Source organism: Sesamum indicum, linkage group LG3, assembly GCF_026168435.1.
Source record: "Sesamum indicum cultivar Baizhima isolate 11 linkage group LG3, ASM2616843v1, whole genome shotgun sequence".
In the NCBI taxonomy this organism is placed as follows: domain Eukaryota; kingdom Viridiplantae; phylum Streptophyta; class Magnoliopsida; order Lamiales; family Pedaliaceae; genus Sesamum; species Sesamum indicum.
Genome location: NC_142659.1, coordinates 24,476,038 through 24,496,173, shown reverse-complemented (window position 1 = coordinate 24,496,173; position 20,136 = coordinate 24,476,038). Strand labels below are relative to the sequence as shown.

The 20,136-nt window shown below is 31.0% G+C and overlaps 2 protein-coding genes across 2 annotated transcripts; one reads left to right on the top strand and one right to left on the bottom strand.

Annotated features, from left to right (window-relative positions):
• The first annotated feature begins 4,667 nt into the window (after window positions 1-4,667).
• Window positions 4,668-6,159, top strand: LOC105158736 (galactolipase DONGLE, chloroplastic). Its single transcript, XM_011075575.3, has one exon. It carries the CDS (start codon window positions 4,710-4,712, stop codon window positions 6,090-6,092), a length of 1,383 nt encoding a protein of 460 aa, XP_011073877.1. The 5' UTR covers window positions 4,668-4,709; the 3' UTR covers window positions 6,093-6,159.
• A 6,529-nt stretch (window positions 6,160-12,688) lies between these two features.
• LOC110011746 (CRIB domain-containing protein RIC4) lies at window positions 12,689-18,100 on the bottom strand. Its single transcript, XM_020692889.2, has 3 exons — window positions 17,780-18,100; window positions 15,698-15,826; window positions 12,689-13,060 (listed from the first exon to the last, which is right to left on the bottom strand). The coding sequence occupies exons 1-3, from the start codon at window positions 17,916-17,918 to the stop codon at window positions 12,828-12,830; spliced, it is 501 nt and encodes a 166-aa protein (XP_020548548.1). The 5' UTR covers window positions 17,919-18,100; the 3' UTR covers window positions 12,689-12,827.
• Between the last annotated feature and the right edge of the window lie 2,036 nt (window positions 18,101-20,136).

The following is a 20,136-nucleotide window of genomic DNA, read 5'->3' as shown; positions in this document are numbered from 1 at the left end:
TTTATTTTTTTTAAAAAAAATTAAGATTACATTTATACTCATTTTGAAAATTATCAATTTACACCTAACTCCCTTCTATTAGAGTTTGAGTAGAAAATATTAACATAAGCCAAAAAAGTTACATAATTTTTAATTTTACCCCTTATTGAATATTTTTATTTATATTTTTATACTTATAAAGGGATAAATATAATAAATAAATATATATAAATATTGTGAGGTTAACATCATTATATTTTTTCCTTCATACATACAAAATTATTTCATAAAAATGTTAAATGAGGGGTTAAATTAAAATTTTATGTATTTTATTTTACTAACGTCAATATTTTTTATTCAAATTCTTATAAAAAGGGATGGTGTATAAATACTAAATTTTTGATGGGAGTGTAAGTATAATTTTAATATTTTTTTTAGAAAAATTATAATTTTACATTTTAAAAGAGAATTTTGAATGTAATTAACCCAAAAAATTATTTTTCATCTCATGATTTATTGTTAGGCTCTGTTTACTTGAGTAGATTGGGCTCAGTATCCAGTCAGTCTCCCATGATACTGCGTTCCAAGCCATTACAAATTCCGCCTTTTTTTGCAGTGAACTAGTAGATGGGCTTGTCTAATTAATGAAAGTGCTAATTCCATAGTAAATGGTACTAAAAGTAAAATAGATCTAACTTATGAGACAAAAATATAATTTTTCCTAACTTGTACCTCATTAAAGTATAAAGAAAAATTATATACATTCGTTTTAAATCATAATTGTTAACTTGGAGCAATATCGTGTATAAATGAGAGTTGAAGATATAAATTTTTAGGCTTAAATGTATTTTTGGTTTCATAACTTAGATTATTTGGTGTCTTGATTCTTTAACTTCTAAACTAGTATTTTAGTTCTACATCTTTTTAATATTCATGATTTCAGTTCTTGTTTTCTTCGGAGTTCACCCTTCTCATTGGAAAGACACATGTGCATCTCACATGACCTTTCAAACTACAAGGTATTTACATTAACTGAAGATAAAGAGTTTGAGTGATTTATAAGCCTCAAAATCTCTCCTTCCTACCAAGACGTCTTTTCATGACAAAGTCATAAGACTCATACGAAGTCAAAACAGACAATACCTCGCGCAACGATGTATCAATCTAATCACAAGCCACATCAATCAGTTATCAGCAATACATATATATGATCAAAATATGTATGTGTATAAAAAAATGAGTATGAAAGCCATGCATTAAAAATTCAAAGCAAGGAAGCAGAAGATAGCATCAAAGGTTTGAAGTCAACCGGCGAAAATTGTGGGAGGACGGTATTCTTCATTTTGGGTGTTTTTTAATATTCATAGCCGCAACTCTCTTCTCATTAAATATTAACTACTTCGCCCCCCAACCGACCACTTAGCTTATTGTGATTTCATTTCTTCAGCTCTATATAACTTTTTCAGTCAAATCCTTGCAAAACATATGGTGTTCCTATGAATAGTCTTCCTCAACTCCGTGTGCATGGACGAGCTCTGCATGCTGACATGGCACTCTAATTTTTTTTGAAATTATTTAATTTTAAATTTTAAAATTTTTTTTTATAAATATAAATTCATTAAATAAATGGTAGTATATCAGTACAATACAACATAAAAGGCTAGACAGTCATCAATTATAAAAAATTTTAAATTTCTTTTTTTGGAGGGTGGGGGGGTGGGGGGTTAATCAATTTGTACATTGATTGCATTATATATGTGTAAAACCATGAAAATAGTAAAAGTTCATTCATTTCAATCGTGGAATATATATATATGTGTGTATATATACACACACATGTAGTAGCGGTACACGGCCTATTCGATCGATGTGTGTGTAAAAATATTTAAAAATTACAAATAATTAAGATTTTTATTCATAAGTTGGTTATCAATACGTGATGTAATGGTTTCAAAAACATAAAATTGTAAAAAAAATAGAGGAAGGTAGAGGGTATATTAGTAAATATATTAAAAAAATATTAAAATTAATATTATATGACAAAGTTTATTATAGAGAAGGAAGAGCTTAAGATTATATATGACTATTTAAAAAATGTTACATAGTAGAGTTTTTTTTTTTTTTAATAATTCCATAGATATATGTTATATATGGATTGAGATTGGTTTACTCAATTTAATATTTTAACATATAATGGAAGTTTTATTTTTTAATATATATGTTCAAGAAAAAACTATAAATACAACCTCTCTCACATAGCGTCTTTCGTAATGCGGAGAAAGGAGCATCCTATGACTAGTAGTCCGCAGTAAACAATTACTTCCGTCGGGTAACAACAACACTAAACTCCCATCGACACAGCACACGAGACCCGACAAGAATAGCTCATAGAATCCGACAACAATAATATAAGTAAGCAAGATGCAGTAGAAAAGCAGTAAATTGAGTGCAGTTTCAGAAGGTAAATTTTATTGAATAATAGAATGCAATAAATATTGTACAAAAAATATATAGTAACGCAAGGGGATCTTAATTAAAGTAAAAACTGCACACCACTATTTATGGATAAGTATTATTTTAATTCGAGAAATAGTATTTTTTTATACTGCCACTGTTCATAATTCTTTTTGTATGATCTATATAAAATTTTATTTCCTAAAATGATGTTTCAGAAATACCCTACACTAGAATTACTAATGTCAAACCACTAGACATCAACAAAAATATTTTCAAAGGGTATTAATTGCAATTTTTGTCCTATATACACAAAAAATTAATTTAGCAATTTGATCTATCAATTTAGTATTTTCGCAAATTGCATTGAGAATTATTATTTTTTTTTTTTGGCCGAAATTTGTGAAACTCCATAGATTGTTCCACATGTACGCCACATGATGACAGAAAATTGGTGATTTTTAAAATTCCAGCAGAAGGAAATTGATGAATTGATAGTCTAAAGGGAAAATTGATTTTTTAGTACGTTAAATATGTTGAATATTAATTTTAATCCTGTAGTTATGTCATTTTTTATTAAGTTCTTTTGACTTTTAAAATTGATGAAATTTAGGACGATTTAGGATTTGTATGTAATTTTTTCCGATCAATTTTTGAATTTTATCCACGTGTACGGCTAGATAAGTGTGAAGCTGACCGGACGATTACTATAAATAATATTAAATTTTTTTATATTATTTATAAATTTAGGAAAAGATAAATCAATTTAGTAATATTTTAAAAATATTTTTCACTTTCTTTTAAAAACTTGATTTTTTAAATTACTTTTAATTAATTTTTTTAAAATTAACTAGTGAAGGGATGATGACGCTATTGCAGAGGAGGGCACATCGACTCACCCCTAGGCAACAACAATCACCCATCATGGCAGAGGGCGATAAGCTATTTTTGATCTGGGCGACTCACGTCGCCTAAACGGAAAACAACGATGACCGTTGCCCCCCCCCCCCCCCCCTTCGCGGGGTGCAGCAGGGTGGTGAGGAAGGAGGGGAGGGGGATGGTGGTGCGTGGGGTGGATTTTTTTTAAAAATAATAATTTTATTTTTATAAATTATAATTATATATACTGCAATTATATCCAATCTGTCTTCAATTTATGTGTAAAGCCATATAAGACTAAAAACTAACAAAAAATATATAGTTGCATGCCATGTTATTTTTTCAATCAAAGATTAAAATTTCGAATCATTAGAGGATTAAATTTCATCATTTTCTAAATTTAAAGAACTTAATAAAAAAAATAGTTACATAAATTAATATTAGATATATTTAGCGGACTAAAAAAATAATTTTCTCTAATTTAAATTACCAAATCAACTCTTCACAAGATCAAAACTCCACCAATCATATATATAGAGAGAGAGATATAGAACAAAAGTTACAATTAAAGCTTCTTAATTAACACATTAGCATTCAGAATTCATTAAATTTGTGGATATTAGCAAAAATTTAGTTGAATAGAAATTCATATTTACCCCTAATTCACAATGGCAAATATTTTTCGACCAAATATATTTACATGCTAACGCATGTGAGAAAGTACACGTTCAGCCTTGTAAGGTCAGAAAACATTAGCTTGGCCTGCAATAAATTTGTAATAAGTAAAGGGGGGATAAATGTTGATTTTCATTTAACTTTTTTTCCCGATATCAATAAATTTCTTGAATTTTACCAATGCATAAATCTATTTATTAGATAGAAACAAATCTTCAAAGTATTAAGTCTGATATTTCAAACCACAATGAACCACGTATAATTATATCAAATCTCAATAAAAGAAACGGGATAATTATCCCCAACACATATTGAAGAACCGGTAAATAATCACTACGATCCAAAAAAAAAAGAAAAAAAAAAGACAAAGAGAGTAGCTATATATATATATATATATGTACTTCAATACTTTCACTTATTGTGTACTTGTGGTTGAAAAAACCAAGCAATGAAGTCAAACTGGAGTTTAATATACGGACGGAGACAGTATATGATGAGATTATACGTGTCTTAGCGCGTGTAGTTTGAATTATAGTTATTCTCCGGCCATCCAGTCCTCATCCCACAACCCTTCGTCAAACCCCTCTCTACGTACGACGTACCCTTTAGCTACTACTATACACACATGTTTATATATTCTCACTCGCTCCCTCAACCCCTCCCGCTTCAAATCTTTGCTTCTTTCTTCATACATCTCACCAGGGAAAACCCCATTTTCCTCTATGGCTTCATCACTCCTATCATGTTCTATGCCAAATCCCATCATGAGCTCTGCTACTTTCGTCACAGACCCTATCCCCCACCCCTGTAATTCTTTGCCTTTGTTGAAATCAAATCCCTCTACTACTACTCCATTGTCCCAAACTTACCTGCAATCCGGGCCGGCACCGGATTCGGTAAATTATGCTGCCAAGTCAAGAACGAGGACGATAACTAGTGCAAAATCCGTAGTCTCGAAGCTGGCAAGTGCTTGGAGAGACATCCAAGGTTTGAACAACTGGGAAAACTTGGTTGAACCCTTAGACCCTCTGCTGAGGCATGAGATCATTAGATATGGAGAGCTGGTAGCTGCCTGCTACAAGGCATTTGATCTCGATCCCAGCTCCAAGAGGTACTTGAACTGCAAGTATGGTAAAAGAAGCATGTTGAGAGAAGCGGGGTTGGCGGATTCGGGCTATGAAGTCACCAAATACATATATGCGGCAGCGCCGGATATCAACATCCCTATCCAAACTGGGGCTGCTAGATGGATTGGATATGTGGGCGTGGCCTCAGATAGGGAGGTGAAGACACTAGGTAGGCGGGATATAGTCATCACATTCCGGGGGACGGTGACGAACCCCGAATGGCTAGCTAACCTAATGAGCTCACTAACGCCAGCCCGGCTGGATCCGCACGATCCGAGGCCGAATGTGAAGGTGGAGGCCGGGTTCTTGAGCTTGTACACTTCGAATGAAAGCGGTAGCAGGTTCGGGCTGGAGAGCTGCCGAGAGCAGCTACTGTCGGAAGTGTCTAGGTTAGTGCACAAGCATAAAGATGAAGAAATAAGCATTACTCTTGCAGGGCACAGCATGGGGAGCTCATTGGCTCTCCTTCTAGCATACGACATCGCAGAGCTCGGGTTGAATAAACCTAGCAATAACGGGTCCGAGAAGGAGATTCCGGTGACGGTGTTTTCGTTTGGAGGGCCAAGAGTTGGTAATTCGGGCTTCAAGAAGAGGTGCGAAGAGTTGGGAGTGAAAGTTCTTAGAGTAGTGAATGTGAATGACCCCATCACAAAGCTACCTGGGGTTGTTTTCAATGAGAATTTCAGGGGTTTTGGTGGGGGGTTTGAGTTCCCATGGAGCTGTTCTTGTTATGCCCACGTAGGGGTTGAGTTGATGCTCGATTTCTTCAAGATGCATAATCCCTCTTGTGTTCATGACCTGGAAAACTATATTGGGTTGCTCAAGTGTCCTAAGAGTTGGCATAGGGATCATGAATTGGGAAATCTGATGGAGAGGGCAAAAGGGTTGTTCTTCGGAGGCGTACAAGGATTGGACCACTTGCATTGGAGAAATGCAGCCATTAATATGGTGAATTTGTTTCAGTCCCAATGGACATGATCACCATTGCATCTGTATACGTATATACATATATATATATATATTCTAACAAGAATTCTTGACATAATTAATCTCTGACTGTAAAAAAAAATTACAATTTTAGTTCTAAAACTCACTGGTATCATTTTATATCTGTACAAATTAATTTTCATAATTTAATCCTATAATTTTATAGATTTGCCAATTTTAGTCCTTTTCTGGTCAATTTGATCTGAAATTGCAATTTACTTGCAATTTTACTCCTCTAAATAAATTCATGAAGGACTAAAAATGGCAACACTTTCAAATTATAGGACAAAATGCCAACCCCCCAAGTTACAGGACTAAAATTATAATTTAATTGGGTTATTGCAAGTCACATGCAATTTTCCGTCCAAATGATGAAATTTGTCAAATTTTAAAGTTATATAACTAATTAAGTTGCAAAAATCAATTTGTGTATGACCAAAAATTGCCATCCCCATAAGTTACACAATTTTAAAATTATATTTTTTCCATATATATATATATATCATCGGCCTTGTACTTGTACAATGTCTCTTTATAAAATTTATGTCCGAATAAAGTTTGGCTAATACAAATAATCAAGAGTAAATATATCACACTTGTTACGTGATTTATCACTTTTTTAAACTATACACCAATTAATACACTTACCATATGTTTAATTTAAATTTAATTGAATTGAGTCCCAGCTAAAATAGCCCATGCTTCCATTTGTATTGAACTAGAGAGAGATGGAAGTTTTTAGTACATACTCCACAAACTAATGTATGACATAGTAATTATCAAATGACTATATGCAAATGATCACGAGGAAGGGAAAATTTTTATTCAATCGAGGTTCAACTAGACCTAATTAATTATAAAACAAATGCAATATATTTATCATATAATTAATTATTTTTTTAATAATATAGAGCAATCACACGATAAATATATTATACTTACTGTATAGTTGGTTTTGATTGGTCTAAACCCGACTTGAATTAAAATTTCTCCATGAGGAAGATGATGATAATTGATCTAATTTGATTATTTTAGTTAGATGGTTATCGCCGAAAATAAGTTGACGAAGTCCACGGATATCTTAATTAATGTAAACAAAGGTTTTATACGTAGACCTTGTTTAAGAACCTAAAATCAAAAGTTTTTTTTTTTTTTTAATGTGGGATATTCCTTAATTATTGGCATCGTCTGAACCATTAATTTTTGCACGAGAAACTGTAGCCGCGTCAATATGTAGTGGTTCAATCAATGAGTATTGCCAAGAAAAACACGCATTTTTTAAGTCTATATTTTCACTAATAAGACATAATTAAGTTGTCGAAGTTCTATAACTTTAGAGTTTATAGGTGTTGAAAAATTGGTCCAAGATCATATTCAGTAGACCCAAGCCCACAATCCCAATCCAAGCACTGGACAAGACTTATAATGGTTATGTCGATGATACAATCACCTCTTGTAGATCCAAGATGTAGCAATCGTGTGCACGTGATTGCCATGGTTTCTCAAGTGTGAGGACTACTCTCGTATTATCGGAGTCAGAAATTTCAGTCACACCAATCAAGCCTCCAAGGCAGATTCCAGCAATTCAGTTCAGTCAACTGACTACCTCGTCAACTAACCCACTAAAATTGCATAGACGTCCAATGTCTATCACTCATGAAACATGACACTCATTGGATGAATACAATATTTAGTACAAGCCTTTATAGGACTCTGGATGCTTAGTCTTGAGACTCTCGACTTCGAATGTTTCATACAAGCCCTCAAAAGCTAGTTTTATACCCATCATCCAATACGTAACCCAGCTACATGGGTTATCTAATTGGTATGTGAGCATTTGTTGTAAATTACTTCATTTTAAAAACACAAGAGGTAAATTACTTCAATTTATAAAATATAGGGAGATAAATTATTATTTTTTTTTTAATAAGAAAGTAATTTACAATCATTTGCAATATCACAAGGGGTAAATTACATTAAATTCCAAAAATTTATGAAATAATTAAAAATAAAAATTAGACACACCGTCCAATATTGTATTCAATAATCAACCATGTTCCCAATATTGGCACATTACATGCTCTTTTTAGGCGTAATCCCACCTCAGTAGCAGCCTGGCAAGCGGTATCGCTGTCGAGAATTCAAACGAGAGAGACGTCCCGTAGTCATTGAAGTTGGCTTTCCCTATTGCCTTTTTCCAGTGTTCTCTTTCTTTTTGTTTTTCAATTTTACTTTATTATTTAAAATTTTGAATTATTTAAAAAAAAAAAAAAGAGGTTTTTGGTAGTTTTTACCCTAAAATTGAACAGAAAAAATGATTAGTGAAAAAAACTTAGATGATAGTTTTGATATTGACACTTATAATAGGTATAATTAAGTCATGACAGAACGTTTTACTTCGTCAAAATAAAGAGTTTTCCAATTGACGATTATTTTATAAAAGATGTTATTAATAAGAACTAACGATAAAAGAATTATACGTAGAATTATAAATGACATGTGGATAGTAATTGATACACTAGTAATGTGGAATATTTTATTAAGTCTATTTTGTCACTAATAGTTTATGGTGGGAATATTTCATGCAAAGCTTGTCAATGTTGTTGATAAAATAATTTGCCTGTACTCCCCCTCTGATTGGGGATGAAACAATTTTTCTTCTTTTTGAATATAAAGGAAGTGGATCGGTTTAGAAAACGCGACGGAAGTGCGAAAAATCAAAATAAAGTGATTAAAACCTAACATAACCCAATTAATGGGTGTACTCTTGATCTATCCCAGTCGTTGGTGTACAATAATAAAAATCTAGGCCAAGAACACCAAAGATGTTAAGAGTAGGCCCCCTGTAAATTACTTTATTTGCTGAAGGAACATCCACCACTAGAAATTTTATCAAGCATGTCTTTCATAGGGGTTTGAAGGAAAAGTGAATCGGCCCGGGAACGCGCGAGTGGAAGCGAGCCTGGTAAGAAACCATAAAATTAATGCATAAAATTTCAATCAAGTGGTGTACCCTTGGTGTTTCCGAGCATTCGGCGAAGTGTGAGGGTTTAGAGAGAATCCAATCATACAACCTTGTGGTTTAAACGAAAGAAGATACGTAATTTAAAATGAGCTCATTCACCTTAGATTCGAAAGAAGGAATCCTCTAGAAATGATCTATACCACACCGCGAGGAAGACGACTTTGATCCCTTCACTTGAAAAGATCAAAATCAACGTTGGAGAAGAGAGAAAAGGGGCGGCCTATGTTGCTAGAGAGGAGGGTGGGGTTTTCTGTGGTTTTTATATTATGTGCATTATTATGATCACACTCATATATATATATATATATATATGTATATATAGTCTTGTGTAGATAAGTGAAAATGTGTCTAGATACATTCTACTAACCTACAAGACAAACTCTTTCCTATATGATATGATCCAATTATATCATATAGAGAAGCGCCCCAAACAAATTTAAGTTTGCACTTCAAAAAGTATAACTTGGTCGAACCTCCTTTCAACAATAGAAGTCAACTTTTGGCTAATGGACCTTAATTTAGTGGACTAAATTTAAAATAATTTTGAGATCCAAATGAATTTAATTAAATCCGATTTAATAAAATATAACCTAATTAAGTCCAATGTCATTTAATTAAAGACACAAGCCCAAAATATCTCTTAATTAATAAATCTAATTTTTTTATTAAGTTAAGCCCAATTAATTTAATTTTGAGTTATCCATCCAATGAATCATCCCACGTGCAAATAATCTAATTATTTATATCCTCGATGAGTTTATTTACAAAAAAAATCAAAACAGGTAGGGGTGCTTCTAACTTTTGGCCTAAAAGCACTCTTTTTTTAGCCGTTTTAGAAGTAGAAGTTGAAATGTCAAACACTTCAAAAGTACTTTTGAAATCATAAGTTGAAAAGCGCTTTTCTGAAACGCTCGCAAACACTTCCTACTAACCCTAACAAAAAAGTGTAAAAAATAACCAAAATGCCCAAAATATATAATAACATTAGCCCTTATTTTTGTTTATTTTTTTTCTCAATCTCTCATTAATACTGTCTCCTTCATCTTGTCATATTTAATTGTATTTTCGCTTTTTTCCAGCCAATAATTTTTACTTTAAAGTACTGCAACATCAGTACAATAATCAAATTATACTTTCCTTGAAATTTAATTCAAATGGCTTTTTTATCTTCAAAAAGTTAAATTACACTAAAAAATTTATAATAGATAATTTTAGAATATCACATACAAGATTCAACAGAGTAGGATATACATGAGATAAAATAAAGCTAAAGTGGGATAATTATAATTTTTAAAATGTGAGGACTGAATGGTGGGAACTCCCTATTGACAAACTTGTTGGATTGACCACCATAATTGTTTGACCATCAGGGTGAAAACAGACACATGCCTCATATATAAGAAGATCAAGCCATGAGAATTTCCAACACTAAAGAAAAAATAATTTTTTTTTATATTTGTCATTGTCAAAAGGTAAAAATTAGAGTGAATATTAATTAATTATGGTAATGTAAATAATTCATAATTGTTGGTTTTACAGGCATGATCAAAATATTTGTTATGGCTAAAAATTACCAACGATAATATTCTAACCATAGTTAGCCATGGCAATTTTTATTCATAGTTACAACTTAAGTTTTTACATTGATTTTGTCTATTGATGATAGATATAGTATTTGATATGTGGGTTAATTTTCTGAAGGTCTTGAAGGTTGCTCTTAAACGGGACCATATACTTAACCATTTAGTCAGTTTTGGTCCCCAAACTTTTGGGATTGACAATATTAGTCCTCAAACTTATACTTTTTTAACAGTTTTCGTCTTTGTCGTTAGATTTGGCATTAGAATTGATAGAGAAATGTCATGTGATATGCATGTGAGGCAAAAATAATAGGAAAAGAATAGGAAAAATTATGATTTTGGTCCCTAAACTTAATCACTTATTCAGTTTTGGTTCTCAAACTATTGGGCTTAACAATATTAAACCTCAATCTAACTATTTTTAAATAATCTTTACTTCATTCTCTCATTTTTTTTTCCAACTCCCGTTCTTTCCCAAAGGGACCTAAATGGATTTTCTCAAATTCACTGATAATTTTCTATTATTCACTAAATTAAACTAATTTTCTTCAAAATCCATTTGAAATTTTTGAGTTTCTAGGCCCAAATCCACAAAGTGTAGAACCCTAAAACTCTAATCATGATTTGGACAGGCATGAATTTTTCTACCCAAATTGCAAGGAGTCCATGATGTTAAAAATGGAAGCTTAAATCCACAATTGCTGAAGAATGGAGACTAGACTTCTTAGGAGTTTTGAGAATGAGAATTTTTTTTTCCTAATTATCTCTCAAGTAAACATTCAAACTTGAACAAAAATAGTGGAAATTGATGTTTTTAACCTATTTCATGAACTATCCAAGATCCAAGGTGGGAAAAAGGAGTTTTTTTCCCCTCCAATGCTGCCTTCGTCAATTCTAACAGAAAATCTAACGACAGGGACCAGAATTATTAAAAAAATATCAATTTAAAGACTAATATTGTCAAACTCAAAAATTTAGAAACGAAAATGAAATAAGTGGTAAGTATAGGGACCAAAATTATAATTCTCTCCTCAATTGAATCTACAAACAAGCTCTGGGCTTAAAGTATTTATTTAGAGTATGTTTGGTTGGAGCAAAAAGTGAGAGTATAAAAGAAGTGGAAGTAAAAAGGGAATGTATAAGAGATTGTTAGCATTTATTGGGAAGAGATAGAGGGGAAGTAAAACTCAATGTATATGAAATTCCTCTGGATTCCAATTTTATTTTCATTCAAAATAGGGTAGAAAAGTGAAAGTATAATGTCAAAAAGACATAAAAATATATATTTTATTTTTATTTACTCTATTGCCATATATATAATTTTCCTCCAATTCCTTTTTGCTTCCCACTCATAATACCATACATAATGGCCAGAGAAAAGATAATAAAATTGCTGAAAACTATTGCATCAAAGAAAATGTTGATTTTTCTAAATAAAATATATTCTTGTTCTTGGTTGATAAATATTTTATTAATAAGGTTTTTAATTTTTTTATATACTAAAATTATATTAGTATAATATTAATTTATTCTTTTTTCTAGTACAAAATGAAGAAAATAGTTATTCAATAAAATTACAAAAAATAGTTTTTTCTTCTCAGTCTCTTTTTCTCATACCAACAAATGGAAGTATTTGAGATTTACTCGCATTCCAATCATAACAAACAACTTAAAGGAGAACTATTATTCTTCCCCTCCCCCACCACCTTTCACTTCCCTTTTTCTTTCACTTGAACCAAACGAACCCTTAGAATCTTTACAACATAGTCTGGATACCTCCAAAATCCAAACATATGGACTCACTGTGGCCGTCGACCGGATCATTTTAACATCTGTATGAAGTTCACATAAAATCGAACAATTGAAAAAAACTTATAAATAACCGCTTTAAGGATCGTTTTGTAATATAGGGAAATAATCCATTTTCTTGCAGTTGAATATCCAATTTGCTATAAATCAACTTTGCTAGCACATTAATCGCATACAAATCAAGTCGTTTTTCGTGCACATTCTTGATCCTTCAAAAAAAAAATCAAAACAATTCTTTCATATCACACAAAATAATACCTCCAAACACACTCGTATAGTAACACCAGCTACATTTCTTATGAATAGAGGACACTAAATTCTAAGGGGGGTGTGAGATTGGGCAGACATGGCAAGTTGGAATTCTTGCAAAGAAATGGAAGGAAATGAGAGTATTTCAGTTGGTTTGAGATTTTGCCAGTTGGAGTTGGAGACTTCCGGATTTAGCGTTGTGGATCCGTCCAAGCCTATGTGAGTAACATGCTTCACATCAGTTGGAAACCCTATCTCCATTTCCTTTTCCATCTGCTCCATTTCCTCTTTGTAAACTGATGACATAGAGAAGGTTAAGGGAATTATAGTATGAGGTAAAATCAACTAGCATAGAGAAATGATGGGGAAAAAAATATGTAATTAAGTATGGTTGGCATTTTTAGATACGTATAAATTAAACTTTGTAATTTAGTCCTGTAATTTTAGTCATTTTCTCCAGCTAATTTGATCTGAAATTATATGTGACTCACACATTATCCAATTAAGTTGCAATTTTTGTTCAATAAATCAATTTTGTATAGGACCAAAAATGTCAATATCTTAAATTATAGGACTAAAAATACCAACCTCTCTTAAGTTACAGGACTAAATATGCAATTTAATTTGACCATGTGCAAGTTACATACGATTTTTCGATGAAATTGGTCGAAAAATGACCAAAACTGCAAAAAACTAAAATTTATAGGACTAAGTTGAGAAAATTAATTCGTGAAAGACTAAAAATGACATCTTCCATGAGTTACAGGTCAAAATTTGTATTCTTTTTCCCCCTTCCCCTTTTCTTGTGTTCTTTTGTTTTTGTGGTTTTAAGTATTTGAAACTGTTGAGGGTTAGTTTCATTTAGCGAAATCGAGCTCTATGACCAAGAGGTCATAGATTTGAGTCCCATTAATGTGTGGGTATTGGTTTACAGTAATAATAGTTATTGATTAGTTATGCATATTTAATATTAATAATTAACGTATATTGATTGTTGATGATTAAAATTCATAATATAATTATAATCGATTCACTCAAAATAATAATAATAATAATTCATTTATTGATGGCAATTGAGGCAGGTAGATTGAAGACCCCCCACCACTAGTTATCTGGAAAACCTCAGTACTACAATAAAAGACAACAAGCTCACTAAAATTTGGTATGTTATGAATATCCTTATTATTTGAAAAATCATCAATACTCTTGATGTTCGATAAAAAATTATGTCTTTTTTGAATGGGGGTCTATAATTGTTAACTATACCGTTGTTGCATTTTAAAAGAAAAAAATAGACAAAAGGTTGAGTTTGATAAAAAGAAAAAAATTAAAAACTTGTCCACTTGGCCCAAAAAATATTAAAAAAATTAAAATTATAATTCATTGTCCACAAAGACTTTCTAGTCAGTTCACCACAAATATGGATGAAAACCTAATGGAGACTAATGAATTAAATTAGTTGTTGGATGATGGTTTAACTTATGGGTATTGATTTTCTAAACTAGTTGTTATGGCACACCGTCTCTGCGTGCATATAATAAATATTTTTTTTTTATATTTTAAAATATATTATACATAAAAATAAAATATATAAATTAAAATACTATATTTAAAATAAATAAATAACTAGATAAAAGAAATCAACTTAAGTATATCATCAACATAAAAATTTTAGTGTCGCGGTATCACAAATCGTCGTCTGTGAATACATACGAGATATTTTTTATAATCTAAAAAGTCGATATTGCGGTGTAAGTAACCGCTCTTTATGAGTAAAAATAAAGTTTTTTTTATTAGTATAGAAGATAACGACGGAGCATTTATAATTATGCAAATCTTAGAAAAAAAAAATTCCTTATCATGATGGGGTTTGCTGTTTTGATATGATATCATTCTAGAATAGGTGATGTCTCCTATTTGGCCCATGCCATATACAATTAGAAAAAATTATAATTTTAATCATATATAAATGTAGGGTGCAGGGGTGATAATTTTAGTTCTGTATGTATCTATTTTGATAATTTTATTATGTAAAAATGATTAAAAAAGTGCACGTAATCAATTTAATTAGGGGCACTTTTCAAACTAGGTTAGCACATTATGACCAAATTTGTCCTCAAAATGAGAATTTTTTAAAATTACACGACAAATTTTCTAAAACAAATTCATACATATGAAAAAACTGTCACTCCCATACTTATAGGACTAAAATTATAATTTTTCCTATACAATTATTTTGAGGACGACGATTAGTTTATTTTTGAAAATATATCGAAACAAAATTATTTAATTTCCGTAAATATTTTTATCTTCATTTGACAATCAAAATTGATGCTAATATTACTAAAAAATAACAAATATGTAATTTTAAAATCCCTCCATATATTCCACTTGGATTTGCTTTTCTAAATCTTTTCCTCTTAATTTGATTAATGAAGTAATTAAATTTTGTATTCATGAAGTCAAGAAAAACATAGATATCAATTTTGGAAAAATGACATTTTTCGTCCCGTAATTTAAGACCTTTTCATTTTTAGTCCCATTCTCACTTTTTATCTCGTAACTTTTAAACATAATATTTTTGGTCCCATGACACATTTTTATTATATATTATAATAGAAAAGACCACGTGCTTAACACGTGGCTGTTAGAGTTTTTACACTTTTGATCTTATAAGTTATAGAATGATCATTTTTGGTCCCATAATTTTTAAAAAATAGCATTTTTGGTCCATACACTTAATGGTCATATGGCCTTTTTCATTAAACATCTAACGAAAAGATATCATGGGACAAAATTTACAATTTTTTAAAAAATTACGAGACTAAAAGTGAAAATTCCATAACTAATGGGATCAAAAACGAAAAAAAAATCCTAAATTACGGGACAAACATGTTATTTCCCCTATTAGATGGTTGATAGTGTTAACTTACCAAAGAAGTGAGAGAAACTTTTGAAACGGTTGATTAATCTTTGTAATCCCTGAGAGAATGATGCTTTAGAAACACCCTGATTTCTTTTCATTTTCAGTTTGGACACCTTCTCTTCTCCAACCTTTTCTCCTGCAAATAGCCAAGGACAACGATGTCATTTCCAAACTATCAAGAGATCGAAACCGTACATTTTTAATTGTTTTGTAATTACTACATTATCCCTAGTTAGTGGATTACGTCCACATATTGACAATCGGTGAGGGGTAAAAATGAATTTACGTCCCTGTATTAATTACCTGCAGTACGAAGTATAAATACCCCCTTTGTATCATCATCAAGAAGGGGGGTTTGGAATAGGAATGGAACGAAGAAGGATTTTTCTAGTTCGTGACGTGTGAAGTGTCTTTAGATTGCAAGTTCTCGATTTGTTCATAACCAGTAATGGAACGGGGAAATGAAGTACATTACTTCAATTGGAGGGAATAATTCTTATTTAAATTAATTTTGACTAAATCGAACTAATCATATACATTAATAAAAATAATTTTTTTATAGTTAATTATCATGGTAAAAAATGATAAATAACCTGAAACGGTTATAGTCGTTGTTTCTGCAGGAAATACCAAAAAATTAGTTACAACAGAACACCATGATAATTGTTTTGGCTACAGCTGTATGCGTTGGATGTTGTTCTACTGTATAGTGGGTGTTGTCTCAATTTCATTTATCTGATGTTATTGATGTTGTAATTGTCTTTGTTATATATTGATATTTGACAAGAAGTGATTGTAATCGAGTTATTTCAATTAATAATAGTTCGTCGCTTCAAATTTCAGATCAAAAAATTATTCTGGCTACAATTAAATCGAATTGATTAATCATAGTCAAAACTTAAATTTCACTTTTATTTTATTTGACTGTAGTAGATAATATAAAAAATAATTTATTTATTTTTTTATTATGATAACAACATATTATATTTATCATATAACTGATATGTGTCTACCCAAATTTGGTCCGTACTAAAATTTCACATAGTGGGGAGCATTTTTCTTTATTAAATGAAAATGGGCTTTAATTATTATATGTTTGGCAGTTGAAAAGACAATCAATATTTGGTGGAAATATTATTGTTTTTATTTAACAAAAAGTTCTAAAATATTGAGGTTGGTAGAGTGACAAATTGCTCCTCTTAGACTTAATTAGCACAATAAAATATTATAACCTGTTATAAAATTTTAGATAAATTAAAAAAAAAATATACTAACATAATATTTATTTTAAATTTTATTTTTAAAACATAATATTTGTTTAAAAATTGATTACAAATTTTTTATTACTAAAATTTTATTATTTTATATTAACTATTATTTTTTGAGTAAATCCATTACAATATTAATATCAAATATCTATATCTAACAACTATCGACAACTATTGCAATCATAAACTAATCATCCGCATCAGATAACTACAACTACTATTAAATTAGAATAACATCTTACACGTTGGACCTTATAGTAATGCAATCTCAACTTCACCACCTAAATTAGACCTCATTATTGTAGGCCCCACAATCACGCATACATCTTGAATTTAAACATATAAATCACCGAGTCGAATTTCTATTGCAATTTACTATTGTTCATTTTATATATATATACTCCATGTTTTTAAAAAATTACGTTAAATTTATATATGATTTGTATATTAGAAACCAACAAAAAATACAACATAAGTAATTGCAATAGAAAATTCAAGGGAAAAATGCAAGCAACCCCTTGTGATATCGCAAATGAGCAAATCACCCCCTTATGAAAAAAAAATAGCGATTTACTTCCCTGTATTTTTTAAAATACAACAATTTACCTCCCTATGTTTTTTAAATTGAAGCAATTTATCTCCATGTATAAGAAGGTAAATTGCTTCATTTTAAAAAATATAGGGGGATAAATTGCTATATTTTTTCCACATAGGGATAATATACTCCTTTTCAATATAACAACGACATAAATTATTATTCACCCGAAAATTCAATCCAATCAACACCCCTTTGAGAGAAAGAGAAGAGAGAGAGAGAGTACTTGGTTCTGAATAGTCCGGCGAATGGGCGGCGGCGGCAAGAGCAACACTTTTCCGAGAGTCACAGCCGATGGAGAAGGGAAGAAGCAAAAACCTTTCGAGACGCTCATCTCTTATCATCATTTTTACATACCCAAACATGCACAATCGATGATCCAATCTAGTAACAAAGTTAGCAGACAAGCATGCAACGTAATTATCTCCAACCAGATTAATAGCAGCCCTGCAAACAGCAGAATAGTGCAGGCTTCATGAACAAGCTATATATGTATATATGAAGCAGATGCAAGCAACAAAGGGTGAGGGGTTAGGGGGGGAGTTGGAGGGTTAATTATGATATCAGTGGGTTGGGTTGGAGGGAGTTGTTGTTAGTGAGTTAAACTGTACAACTCAACCTACTGTACTCTTGTTTGCTGGGATAATTACAGTTTTAGTACTCGTATATTGCCATTTATTCATTTTCAATCCCTAAACATATTGAAATTCTATTTAATCTTTCAATTTTTAAAATATTAACAGTTGGTCCTTAGATCTGATTAATGACTATTTTACCCTTTCAAATAAAATATATATATAGTCCAACTATCTTTTCCCTATGCTCATGGACGACTAGGCCCAACATGCTTTCGAAAATAAAATTAAGCCTCCAACAAGTCCTCGGTATTCCCGGGTAGTGTAATTGGAGAAATTGCGTAAAATCAAGGACTTCGAATACCCAGAGAACAATGCAGTCAAAGAAATGTATGACTAGAAAGAATTATAACATTTAATTACGGTTAATTGCCATGGTTAATAACAAATAGCCGTAGCAAATAGTTATTGACCACAGCCACGCAACAGTTGTTGGCCGTGGTGGCTAAAACATTTCAGCCATGACAAATATTTTGACCATGGCTCTTAGTCGTGGCAAATAATTTTTTCATGGTGGAAAACCTAGTTTTTTGCATCAATTTTATTTAACCGTACTTAGTAGTAGCCATTTACCATATTTTTAGCCATAGCCATTAATATTGTAGCCAATAGTAATTTTTTTTTCTAGTGTATGAACTTATGAAGACATACTTTTATTTCCGAAAACTTGTTGGTCTTGATCATGAAGATAGGAAAAAGATAATTGTACTATATATTTTTTTTAAAAGGACAAAATAATCATTAATTAAACCTAAAGATCGAAACTGCTAATAATTTGAAAAATGAAAAATTAAATAAAATTTTAATATATTTAGGAACTAAAAATGAATTGATCACAATATATGAGTACCAAAACTGTAATTATCCGGTTGTTTGGTCATTACTTAATTTGAGCCCACAGACCAACTCTTCATCATTTCCTGCTTAAGGGTTTCCTAATTAATTATTGTTTTCTCAATATTTTGTCTTGCGTGCTAAGCTAACAGTTTCAACATTCTTCCTATTTTCCCCTCTAAATTCTCTCTCTTTGGGCCCCTTAACTAATTCCTCCAATCCCATTGCATGGCTTCATGCCATTTCAGAAGTGTACACTAAGGAATGTTGATCAAAGGTGATGTGATGTGTAGTTTCATAATATAAAATAACTCCCCCAATTTACCATAAAAAAATAATAATAAGTCCTTCAAAATGCCACAACCTATCTAAAAATTAATATATGTAGAGATCGAAATGATTTATCTTCTAAATTCCTGCAAATATTTCACAATCTCTCAACTTATTTGTCCTCAATATTGTCATTAGATGGAAAAGATGTTCCATAAGTTGGGGAGTTGATAATTTTTGTCCTATTTAAATTAAAATTTGTATTTTGATTTTATAATTTTAAAATTATGGCAAATTTAGTCATTTTCAGCTAATTTCGCCAAAAAATTCCATGTGAATCAACATCAACACCTAGAATTGGTGCTTTAGGTTGATTTGATGACGTGGTAGTTCAAGTTGTAATTTTTTAATTGTAATTTTGGTCTTGTATTTTTAAAAGGATTGACAATTTTGGTCCTCTAATTTTGAATATAGCAATTTCAGTTGTCTATCCTTCAAAATTGTAGTAATTTTGGTTCTTGAACCCAATTAGTTACCATGTTATCCTTTTATGATAAAAACTTAATAGTTACATCACATGATTTTTATCAGAGCTAACATGCCCGAAATAAAATTAAGCCTTGATATACTTTATATATTGGTTTGACTGACTTGCCACTATGTATTCAAAGCCCTTGGTTTTACATGTTGGAATAGGTGACCAAAAAATCAATTAAATTGATGGTTTTGGGAATTATTCAATAATTTTTATTAAAGTAATGTTATCTTGATGAATATAGCAAGTGTCCATCCTTGACATAATGTGTTTGTTGTATTTACTAATTATATTAAACGGTATTTTAAT